The sequence below is a fragment of the Symphalangus syndactylus genome, chromosome 2 (genome assembly GCF_028878055.3).
Source record: "Symphalangus syndactylus isolate Jambi chromosome 2, NHGRI_mSymSyn1-v2.1_pri, whole genome shotgun sequence".
In the NCBI taxonomy this organism is placed as follows: domain Eukaryota; kingdom Metazoa; phylum Chordata; class Mammalia; order Primates; family Hylobatidae; genus Symphalangus; species Symphalangus syndactylus.
In genome coordinates this window covers 36703896-36716528 of record NC_072424.2, presented here as the reverse complement: position 1 = coordinate 36716528, position 12633 = coordinate 36703896, and the positions used below count along the sequence as shown (strand labels likewise).

The window sequence follows — 12633 nt, the reverse complement described above, 5'->3', positions numbered from 1 at the left end:
AAAACAAAATACCACTATCAACTGAACAAGTATAGGACGAGAGAGAACTAGCTTGAAGGCAGGTCACTTTAAGCAGATTTGAAGGTTTTAGTGGGACTCAAGTTTGCTATGAACCAACAGTGTGATTCAGCTGCTGAATAACATAATGCAATTGGAGGCTGCAAATAAAATATGTCCATATCATGCGTATAAATAGTCTCCTTGTGATCTGAGCTACATATCTAGATCCAGTTCTAGATGTCATTCAATGCAGGAAACATTCACTGAATGCTTATTTGGTATAAGGCAGACCCTAACACCATATTTTAGGAGATAAATTAAGAAGTAAGAATATGTCCAAAGGACAATCACAGTATGTCAGAGATTTTGAAACCATAGCATATGAAGAATAGCTGAGAGAGAAAGAATGTTCAGCAGTAGTACACATGTTACTCCTTTGAAGAAGTTAACATTTAGAAGACAGGGTAAATTTTCTAGTGTTGTAACTAAAGGTAGAAATGGAATCAACAGGTTCAGGTTATAAAGAGAAAGACTGCAACATATGAGATACTCATCATTTAAAAGAATGAATGGGCTGGGGGCCGTGGCTCAGCCTGTAATCCCAGCACTTTGGAAGGTCAAGGAGGGCAGATCTCCTGAGGACAGGAGTTTGAGACCAGCCTGGCCAACATGGTGAAACCCCGTCTCTACTAAAAATGCAAAAAATTAGCTGGGCATGGTGGCAGGTGCCTGTAATCCCAGCTACGCAGGGAGGCTGAGGCAGGGGAATTGCCTGAACTCAGGAGGTGGAGGTTGCAGTGAGCCAAGATCGTGCTACTGCATTCCGGCCTGGGTAACAGAGCAAGACTCCTTCTCAAAAAAAAAAAAAAAAATGAATGAATGGTCTGGAACCTAAAGTATTAAGCACTATTTCTCTAAGTATTCAAACAGAAGCTGAATATATCTCCAACAAACGAGATTTATGCTTTGGGAAGGAGACTGACATAGATGGCCTCTTAGGTTCTTTCGGTGTTTAAGGTTCTGTGATCCAGGGACTACTAACCTGCAGGGGCAAGGCCCAATAGAAAAGATGAGCTCTGGTACCTTAGCCATTCTGATATAAACCTGATAATTTATTTTTTATTATTTTATTTTATTTTTTGGAGACAAGGCTCACTCTGCCGCCCAGGCTAGATTACAGTGGCGTGATCATAACTCACTGCAGCCTCGAACTTCTGGGCCCAAGTGATCCTCCTGCCTCAGCCTCCAGAATAGCTAAGACTACAGGCATGTGCCACCATGCCCAGCTAATTTTTATTTTTTATTTTTTGTATGTTGTCCAGGCTAAACTCCTGGCCTCAAGTGATCCTCTTGCCTCAGCCTCCCAAAGCGCTGGGATTACAAGTGTGAACCACCATGTGCAGCCAAACATGAGAATTTAGTGATTGAAAATCTGTGTTATATGCCCAGAGCTCTACTCTAACTTTTGGGAAAGATATGTGGAGAGGGAAAAATAAGGGATAAGAAAAACTGCACATGGTTTTAAAATAATTTATTTTTTTAAGTACCCTAGATATAGAATGGAAAAGATAAAGGAATTAGGGACCTAAACTATGCCTATTTATACACTTTGCAGCTAGACCTTATAAAAGTTATAATTAGTAGCCAGTATTTTATAATTCAATGGCTACATTTCCCAGGAAGAGTTCCTTTGGGGAAAAAAATTAACCTTTTCTTAAGTGAAAACAAATTTTTTTTTCCTACCTTGGAATTAATAATAATTAGGGAATAGCACAACCCTAAAGGATCAGGGATAGTTACGCCAGCCAAAGCAGTCCATCTCCAGAGAGCCAGAGCCTCGGGAGAGCTGGCCAGGACAGAATAAACGCCCAGGAATGATAGGGTTTGGATTGATATATAGACTCTAGCCCCTTCTCATCCCTATGACCCCATTATAGAATGAGTCCACTGGAAATATCTTTCTTCTACACTGCCTCTCATTCACTCTCCTCCTCTCAATCTCTCTCTTCCCATAATGTTGATGCTTACCTAAAGAAATTGGAAATAGCATATGGTAGGTCCTGCTAATTAAAAGCTTAGCAGAATAAAGGACATATGTCAGATGGCTCATTTCAGACACCTATAAAAAGTTAAAGCTAAGACTAAAAATTAAAGTTAATTTATCATACTATAAAATTATACGTAGGAGATCCAATCAATTACTAATGGCACAAGTGCAAACCCAAGGCCTTTGCTGTTTAAATACATATTTACAGAAATAATAAAGTGAGACTGTGGACCTAAAGAGAAAGGAGAGAATGTGCTCTCCTGCCATCGGGGGGCCATTTACTTACCTACCTGGGACCAAGAGCTATAATATTCTGGAGCAAACTGCCAATCATCCATTTCTTTTCCAATGTTCTTGGCAATTTCATCTGTAACTGTCTGCTCAGAACACAGCCCTTTAAATTTATCTTAAGGTCCATACTCTGAGTTACTGCTAGACATCAGGAAGCAGCTACTCCATTATCACTGTCTTAGTCACATAGGCAGTCCTTCCCAGCCACCTCCAAAAGGCTCAAGTAAGTATTTGGCATAATTCATTAAGAAAGAGGATGAACACTAAGTTTCAGCCTATAATCCCAGCACTTTGGGAGGCTGAGGCAGGAGGACTGCTTGAGCCCAGGAGTTCAAGACCAACCTGGCCGGGCAACATAGTGAGATCCTGTCACTACAAAAAGAAAAAGAAAAAGAAGAGCTGGATGCAGTGGCTCACGCCTGTAATCCCAGCACTTTGGAAGGCCAGGGCAGGTGGGTCACTTGAGGTCAGGAGTTCAAGACCAGCCTGGCCAACATAGTGAAACGCCATCTCTACCAACAATACAAAAAACTAGCCGGGTGTGGTGGTGCATCCCTGTAGCCTCAGCTACTCGGGAGGCTGAGGCACGAGAATCACTTGAGCCTGGGAGGCAGAGGTCGCCGTGAGCCAAGATCCTGTCACTGCACTCCAGCCTGGGTAACAGAGCGAGACTGTCTCAAAAATAAAATAAAATAAGAAAGAGAAAATGTCAGTGTAGTTAACCAACAAAAATGAATGTTTAATCATTTGCCAAAACAATATTTAAAGTAAGGTCACCAGATACATACAAGATCTTTCCCAACTAACTCACAAATATGATCAAAGGTTCTTATAAGGTTCCTCAGATTGGCTGTTCACGTTCTTATAAAATCTGAGACTTTACACAGGGTGAGGACGCATATCTACAAGGCTTCAAATGATACTCTCAGAGAATGCACCTGGAACCACTAAAGAGCTCTTTTTCAGAGTCCAGTAGCTTGATTCAGGAGAGAGGGCTGAGCTCAAGATTGACTCCTTTTCTCCTGGGAGCAATATTCTAGAAATAGTTCCTCATTTGAGCCAATAAAAACAGGCCACAATCAGCAGGCCCTACCTTAGTGGGAGAAAATGAGATACAAAAGACAGGGCACAAGCCAGGCACAGCGGCACATGCTTACGGTCCCAGCTACTTGGAAGGCTAAGGCGGGAGGATCACTTGAGCCCCAGAGTTTGAGGCTGCAATGAGCTATGATTATGTCACTGCACTCCAGTCTGGGCAACAGAGAGAGGCCTTGTCTCTAAAAGTAAAACAAACAAACAAAAAATACAATACAATAAGATATTTTGCTGCTGTTGTTGGTTTTTGTTTTTGTTTGAGATAGAGTTTTGCTCTTGTTGCCCAGGCTGGAGTGCAATGGTGCAATCTCGGCTCACTGCAACCTCCATCTCCCGGGTTCAAGCCATTCTCCTGCCTCAGCCTCCCGAGTAGCTGGGATTACAAGCACCCACCACCATGCTCGGCTAATTTTCATATTTTTAGTAGAGACGGGGTTTCATCATGTTGGCCAGGCTGGTCTCAAACTCCTGACCTCAGGTGATCCACCAGCCTCAGCCTCCCAAAGTGCTGGGATTACAGGCATGAGCCACCACACCTGGCCAATAAAATAAATTTTTAAAAAGATAGAGCACAGTACAAGAATGTCTTCTACAAATCATAAAGGAACTAGACTCTAGTTCTAAAGACTCCAGACATAAAGGAATACACCTAACAACTCCTTCTTTGACTACATTATCAAAGTACTGTGTCCTTTCAAAATTATATACCCCCAAAACAATTCTTCCCCTATTATTCCTGTTACTTTTGTACTTGTACTTTGTTATAAAGCTCAATATGCAGACCTTAAGAGCCAATGAGCACTGACTGCTCACATTTTGAGTACAGGAAAAGAAACAGCTGTGGGCTATCAGCTCACCAAGGAATAGAGCAGGATCTAAAATGCTGTGTTTGACACCTACATGTGAGAAAATCTCCCACAAAGGAAATGTATGTATCTAAAATCTAAATACAGACTTTTTCCCCACTATCATCTAGTCCTTGCTCCAGAAATGATAAAGTGGACAAAATTAGAGTCCTGTTTCTAGTGAGTCCTCACTTTCTCAGGAAAGAGTGTCCTCTGCAAATAAAGTTTACTGAAGTGGGTGTTGTATGTGTATGTTATTTAGAGTTGCATAGGAGTAACATTTCTATATTTCACTGGAATTAATTTAGTATAAATCTGAAGCTAATTCTGATAAATTAAGATATGTATGGTAAGCCCTAGAGCAAGCACTAGAGAAATAACTCAAAAAATAGTGAAAAAAAAATTAAAGCAATAAAAATGCTTTTTAGAAAATATTCACTTAATGCAAAAGAAAGCAGTAAAGAAGGATCAGAGGAACAAAAAATGAGATAGCAATACCTCTTTGGTCTGCAGATATTGCATATGGACGTAAAACATAGGCTGAATATCCCTTATCCAAAATGCTTGGGACCAGAAGAGTTTTAGGTTTCAGATTTTTTTTTTTTAATTTTGGATATTTGCATTATACTTACCAGTTGAGCATCCCTAATCCAGAAATCCGAAACACAAATTGTTCCAATGAGCATTTCCCTTAAGCATCATGTTGGTGCTCAAAAAGTTTCAGATTTTAAAGCATTTCAGATTTCAGATTTTCAGATTTGAGATGCTCATCCTGTACTAGCAAACTGAATCCTGCAAAATATAAAAATTATACACCGTGACCAAGTAGGATTTATCCCAGGAATGCAAGGTTTAACATCTGAAAATCAATTAATGTAGTACGTTTTATAAATAGAATAAGAAATAGAAACCACACAATTGTCTCAATAGAAGCAGAAAAAGCATTTGACAAAATCCAACACCCTTTGATGATAAAAACACCCAACGAACTAAGAACTGAAAGGACTTTCTTCAACCTGATAAAGAGTACCTACAAAAAAAGTTCACAGCTAAATGTTTTAATAAATTAAAATACAAGAAAGAAAACTTATTAGTTTGGTGCAAAATAATTGCTGTTTTGCCATTACTTTTGCACCAACCTATAAAACCACCTATAATCCTGCCACCCAGAGATAAGAACATGTTGGTTAATAGCCTCTCAGGTATATGTGTATTCATTTTGGAGACATTCTTTTACCACAATGATATAGCCAAGGTTGCATGGTCAGACATCTCCTCAAAGTGATAGAAAACACAAACTCTTCCCACCCAAACTATTTTCCCATCAATGATGCAAAGGCTCAGGCTGACAGCCTAAGTTCCAGTATTGCCCCTGATGTCAGCTTGTAAATAAATATCATTTTGTATCTCTGGTCCCTACTAAGCCCACATGAGTACGGAAAAAGGACTGAACAAAGTTGGGTATGGAAGGGGCTGATAAGATTCCCAGACTTGCACAATCAGGACAACAAATTTTTAAAGATAATAATAATAAACATGTATATAGCACTGAATATGTGCCAGGCACTATTCTACATGCTTTATATATATCGTCATTTAATAATCTCAATAATGACATAGGACCATTATTATCCTCACTTCATAGCTGAGAAAACTCAAGGAAAGAATGGTTAAATAACTTGTTCAAAGTAATGGTACAGCAAGGACTCAAACTCAGACAACCTGACTCTAGAGTCCCTACTCTTTTTTTTTTTCAACTTTTAATCCATCTTTATTAAAGTGAAACTGCTGTTTCAATATATGCAGAAAACAACATACTGGATATTTTCACCTCTGGGATAAAGGTTCAAAAGGAAGAGAACGTCCTGTTTTTAAGATTTTATAAAAGAAATCTATCTCTAGTACCAAATACCATATTGAGATTATAATATTCTTGCAGTCTAAATTTAAGCTATTGTTTAAACTTTTGCATTGTAAAAAGAAAAGTTCATGTGAGTGTGTGAGACATCAAAGTGTATCATAGATAATCCTAAAACAATATAACAATCATTTAACCCAAAGTCAATGACCTTTAAATGGAATATATCTTTTTCATTATTTGGTTATGAAATATACAGAAGGTACTGGGGAAGCAACAATGGAAGAGGCAGAAGCATTCTTGGCCCTCAAGAAGCTTACACTCTGTGGGGCAATACTAACATTGAATGAGCAATTACAAGTACAATACAAAAGGAGCTTATATGCGGGAAGCTAACCTCTCAGGCAGGGATGCGATTTAAAACTTTTAATGTCATCCTATGCATTGTTAAGGAAGCAGGGAAAGCCTGGGAAAGAACTGCATTAAGACATTTGAGCAAGGGTAAAACAGAAGGGGAAAACCTCAGCTCTTGACTTGAAATAGACAACCTATTCAAGGTTTTAGGTGCTTTTTTTTTTTTTTGAGATGGAGTCTCACTCTTGTCCCCCAGGCTGGAGTACAATGGTGCAATCTCAGCTCACTGCAACCTCTGCCTCCCAGGTTCAAGAGATTCTCCTGCCTCAGCCTCCTGGGATTATAGGCGCCTGACACCACACCCGGCTAATTTTTGTATTTTTAGTAGAGACGGGGTTTCACCATGTTGGCCAGGCTGGTCTTGAACTCCTGACCTCAGGTGATCCGCCCGCCTCGGCCTCCCAAAGTGGTGGGATTACAGGCACGAGCCACCGCACCCGGCCAGATTTCAGGTGCTTTTAAAAAGTAACTGAAATTTTATTTTTGCTTAATTCCTTTATTTATATATACCTGAAATTAAGGCAAAAAGCATGATATGAGACCCAAAAAAACTTATATCCTACTCACCCAACTAAAAGTGTTTAGGATCTAAACAGGGCAAAAGATTTCAATAGCACTAACAGCTCAAGGAATGTATAGGTTAAACCTTTTGTTTTACATCCAGAAAATTAGAAAACTCGGCTAAACATTGTATATATCAGAAGGTTTTAAAAATAATTTGTAAGATTTAATCTTACCAAAGAAAGCTTACTCATTTAAAGACATCTTTATACCAGCACTTCATATCATCAGTGGAAACTGTTTATTAAAAGGGAGTAGTATGGGATACAGAAATAGCATAAATCAAAATCTCACACTTAATCCTTTAATGTTAATTGGATTTCAGACTGAGTAAAGTCTGGCTAAAAATCACAGCAATGGGACAAAGCACTGCTCTGTTTTAAAACTGCACATGTGCTTTCTCCCCTGAGAACCTTTGGTTTAGACTTTTTGTACAGTAAGACATTTCATTAAATATGGTTAGATTTGCAGTCTAAAACCTTAAGTGACACACTCAGTGACAACATTCTTATAAATTATAGCCAATTATTAAGTCCTCCATCTGGTTTCTCTTCTGTGCTTCGTAAATATGTACAACTTTTTCAGGATCATAGTGAACCTTTCTCACAGTAAATTGCCTCTCCAGCATTGCTAAGAAGTGTCATCCCGTTCATAGCGAATTCGGCATGCTAAAAGAATCACACAGTGATTGCTACAGAGATGTTCCAGTGTTTGAAAAAGATCTGTGAATGTTTCTTCTAAATATATGATATCAGCTCCAAGTATCAGGTCAAATTCTCCAGGAGAAAAACTCCCCAAATTTTGTCCCCAGGTCAGCTCCTTAACAACAGTTTTGGGTTGGATTTGAGGAGGTAAGTTGGCTTGAACGTTTGATTTAAGAAATTCTAATGCTACTTTTCGATCCGTGATAGTCACATGAGCACCCAGCAGGGCAGCCACTATGCCCACCAGCCCCGTGCCAGCACCCAGCTCCACGGCAGAGCGGTCCCTGAGCTCCACAGCTCCCATCTCCAGATACGTGGAAAGAACGATGGCCGCATCCCAAACCACCACCGCGACTCTCAGGTGTCTCCAGTCCTGCCGGATCTGGATTGTGTGGTTTGCAAAGGAAAAAGTTGCAAGAAGCTTGTGGAATTTCTGCAACCCAAATTCCATGGTCTCCTCATAGGGCACGAGGGCCATTCCGCCTGCACCCCGCCCTCTGCTCAGATGGCTCGGGAGGCGGTCCCGCGTGGGGCTTGAGCTCCGCTTTCCCCACCCCACGAATCCCTACTCTTAACCACTACATTATGCTATCTCTTAAACAGCAGAGGAATGAGCAAACCTAAAAAACAAAAAGGAATGGAAATACGTAGGAAAAAATGGGAGAGGCTCCATTTCTATCTCTTACCACAGTTAAGTTCCAAATTCAGCCTAACTCAAGCTAAGAAATCTGAGCTGTGGTTATCTCAGAAAAGCAGTGGGGGCCGGGTGTGATGGCACACGCCTGTAATCCCAACACTTTGGGAGGCCGAGGCTCATATCTGAGGGTCAGTAGTTCAAGACCAGCCTGGCCAACATGGTGAAACCCTGTCTCTACTAAAAATACAAAAAAATTAGGCGGGTGTGGTGGCGGGCACCAATAATCCTGGCTACTCGAGAGACTGAGGCAGGAGAATCGCTTAAACCCAAGAGGTAGAGGTTGCAGTGAGCTGAGACTGCACCATTGCACTCCAGCCTGGGCAACAAGAACAAAACTGTCAAAAAAAAAAAAAAGGCAGCAGGCATTAGGGAAACTGGATATCCATGTGCCCAAAAATGAAGTTGGATGCTTACTTTATATCATATATAAAAATTCACTCAAAATGGATCAAAGGAAGCTGGGTGTAGTGGTATATACCCGTAGTCCTCGCTACTAGGGAGGCTGAGGCAGGAGGATCAATTGAGCCCAGGAGTTCAAGATTAGTCTGGGCAACGTAGCAAGACCCTACCTCAAAAAACAAAAAAGGATCAAGGACCTAAATGTAAGGGCTAAAACAACATAAAACTCTTAGAAGAAAACATGGGAGAAAACCTGATGACATTGGATTTGGCAATGATTTCTTGGATGTGATAACAAAAACATAAGCAACAAGCGAAAAAATAGCTAAGTTAAATTTCATCAAAATTAAAAACTTGTGCATCAAAGGACACCATCAATGAAATGAAAGGCAATCCATGGAATGGGAGAAAATATCTGCACATCATATATCTGATAATGAATTAATATCTAGAATATATAAAGAACTCCTAAAACTCAACAACAAAACACCAAAAAACTCCATTAAAAAACGAGCAGAAGACTTCAATAGACATTTCTCCAAAGAAGATATACAAATGGCCAGTAAGCATATAAAAAGATGTTCAACATCACTAGTTATTAAAAAAAAATGAAATTAAAACCACTATGCGATACCACTTCACACCCGCTGGGATGGCTAGTAACCAAAAAACGGAAAACAGGAGAGAGGTGGAGCAAACAACAAAAACAGAAACAGAAAACAAGTGTTGGGAAGAATGTGAAGAAACTGGAAAGTAACATGGTGCAGCCACTTTGAGTGGCAGTTACTCAAAATGTTATACAGAGAATTACCATATGATTCAGCAATAACACTTCTGGGTACATACCCAAAAGAAATGAAAGCAGAGTCTCAAAGAGATTTACATACACTCATGTTCACACTAGCATTAGTCACAATAGCTAGAAGGTGGAAGCAACCCAAGTGTCCGCTGACACGAACATAGAGAAACAAAATGTGGTATATTCATACAATGCAATATTATTCATCCTTAAAAAGGAAATTCTGCTACATGCTACAACATGGACGAACCTTGAGAATATTATATTAGGCAAAATAATCCAGTCACAAAGGACAAATATTTTGTAATTCCTCTTATATAAAGTTCCTAAAATAGTCAAATTCATAGAAACAGAAAACAGAATGATAATAGCCAGAGGCTGGGAGAAAGAGGGAATAGGGAGTTTATATTTAATGGGTACAGAGTTTCAGTTGAAGAAAAAGAAGTGGCCCTGGAGATGGATGTTGGTGATGGTTGTGCAACAATGTGAATGTACTTACCACTAAACTGTACACTTAAAAATGGTTAAAATGAGCCGGGCGCGGTGGCTCACGCCTGTAATCCCAGCATTTTGGGAGACTGAGGCAGGCAGATTACGAGGTCAGGAGATCGAGACTATCCTGGCTAACACGGTGAAACCCCATCTCTACTAAAAATACAAAAAATTAGCCTGGCGTGGTGGCGGGCACCTGTAGTCCCAGCTACTCAGAAGGCTGAGGCAGGAGAATGGCGTGAACCCGGGCGGCGGAGCTTGCAGTGAGCTGAGATTGCACCACTGCACTCCAGCCTGGGTGACAAAGCAAGACTCTATCTCAATTAAAAAAAAAAAAAAAAAGTTAAAATGGTAAATCTTATGTTATGTGTATTTTTATCACAACTAAAAAAAAATAGGGCAAATGTAGAAAAAGACTCTAAGAAAATTTCAGGATAAGTTTAGGAGGGGGTTTAGTGCTAAAGTCACACTCATCTAAAACACAGCAGCCCCCAGCTAAAAATCTTAATATTTAATTACGAATGTCTGAATCTTCTAAACTAAGACTTCTTTACTGTACTGCAGTTCACCAAGTCCAGCTATGACCTATTGAAAAACTTCATTTTGCAGCATAAACCAAACTAAGGTAAAACAGATGATTAACCACATGGGATTCAGTGTTTGGTTTTTCAATTCTAGCTGTAGTCTTCAGAGATTAGGGAACAGCGACCATTACAATGATATGTAATGCTCCCAGTCATTGGGTAAACAATATTATACCAGCTTCATTTTGGTGCTTCATTTTAATCTGCATAATGCTTTTCATTTTCTCTAATGGGAGATCAGCAGGGTCTGATTAACAGAAAAAAAAAGGTCATGATTGATAAATTCTAACTCAGTGGAGATAATCTGAGCCTACCTGCCACCTCAGAGCAGACAACTGCAGAATAGAAGGTTATGTTCATGTACTCCCTGCTATTCAAGAGTCAACAGCCCAATGGCTCTGCTTCTATCATTAATCAATTTAGTCCACATTTACTTTTCACGAGACTAAGTTGCATCCTTCAGTTGAAGTGCCTGGGCATGAAACTGCTTATCTCTCATTGGTATCCATTTTGTTAAGTGAACTACAGCAATGCAGCAAAGATTTTAGCCCAAACAGGTGAGTGGGCAAAGGAAGTTGGGGAGATTTTGGCTGGATGAGACCTCACATCCCTTCCTAACCCTAACTTTGCTATCGACAGTGATTACTGCTTGAAGGCTTATTTCCTGTGACATTCACAATTCTGTACACAGCCTATTCCAAAGGATGTTATACTCAATAACCCCGTTATCTCAGAGGCTGCTGAAAGCTATTCTTGTTCCTTAGCCTCCCCAGCAGTGCACACTTAACCATGTGTGTGTGTGTCTACGCTTGCGCACATGTGCGCACCCATGTATGAGGGGAAGAGTGTTTTTTAGGGTGAAAGAAAACAGCTACATAAGCAAGTAAGAAGGGTGGGTGAGGGGACCACTTTGGCACTGGAACAAAAAGACCACGAAGTAAACAGGAAGACAAGAAGAAAACTCGCTAGGTGAATCATCAAGAGATTTAAAAGAAATACACTAAATTCTCATTCCAAACCCCAGGCTTGTCACTAATCATAACAATATCTGAAAAGTCATTCTTAAGAAATATTGAATGTCAGCTTAAGGCATTCCAAATAAAGAAAAAAGTTAATATATTAACCATAGTTAAAACTTATCCACTTAAGAAAATTACAGATCAGGAGAATCACCTACTTGCAGTGTGATTCGGTCACTATTTCTTTCTTTTTTTTTTTTTTTTTTGAGACGGAGTCTTTCTCTGTCCCCCAGGCTGGAGTGCGGTGGCACGATCTCGGCTCACCGCAACCTCCACCTCCTGGGTTCACGCCATTCTCCTGCCTCAGCCTCCTGAGTAGCTGGGACCCCAGGCGCCCGCCAACACACCCGGCTAATTTTTTTGTATTTTTAGTAGAGACGGGGTTTCACCGTGTTAGCCAGGATGGTCTCGATCTCCTGACCTCGTGATCCACCCGCCTCGGCCTCCCAAAGTGCTGGGATTACAGGCTTGAGCCACCGCGCCCGGCCGGTCACTATTTCTTTCTGTGAGCAATCAGAGAATAGGATTTTGAACTTGGTCCTAATAAAATGCTCATTAAGTGAAAAGCATTAAAATTTTAATTAGAAGAGATTCATTAAGGGCCTCAAATTACTTACCCTGAAAGTTGTTTGGTTAGATGAAGGTCAGACTTTAGTTACTATCTTTCTCTCTTTTGACTAATAAGGTTAATAGCAGACATCTTCCTAAAGTACAAGACCTCACTGGGATTGCCTGCCAAGTGTTGGCAGGAAATATTTAGCACATAAGTCTTCAGACAAAAGTTCCCAAATTTCAGGATAAGTTTAGGATGGGTTTTAGATACTAAAG

At 40.1% G+C, this 12633-nt stretch overlaps 2 protein-coding genes across 5 annotated transcripts in view; both read right to left on the bottom strand.

Annotated features, from left to right (window-relative positions):
• The window catches only part of ARMH3 (armadillo like helical domain containing 3), a 220289-nt gene that overhangs the window by 82631 nt on the left and 125025 nt on the right, over window positions 1-12633 (bottom strand). The window lies entirely within an intron of this gene.
• Window positions 4784-12235, bottom strand: LOC129467033 (protein N-lysine methyltransferase METTL21A-like). Its single transcript, XM_055251287.2, has one exon. The coding sequence runs from the start codon at window positions 8291-8293 to the stop codon at window positions 7742-7744; it is 552 nt and encodes a 183-aa protein (XP_055107262.1). The 5' UTR covers window positions 8294-12235; the 3' UTR covers window positions 4784-7741.

Bases quoted from the DNA above. Each gene is read 5' to 3' on its own strand.
- LOC129467033 (XM_055251287.2), bottom strand. From the start codon at position 8,293: ATGGCCCTCGTGCCCTATGAGGAGACCATGGAATTTGGGTTGCAGAAA.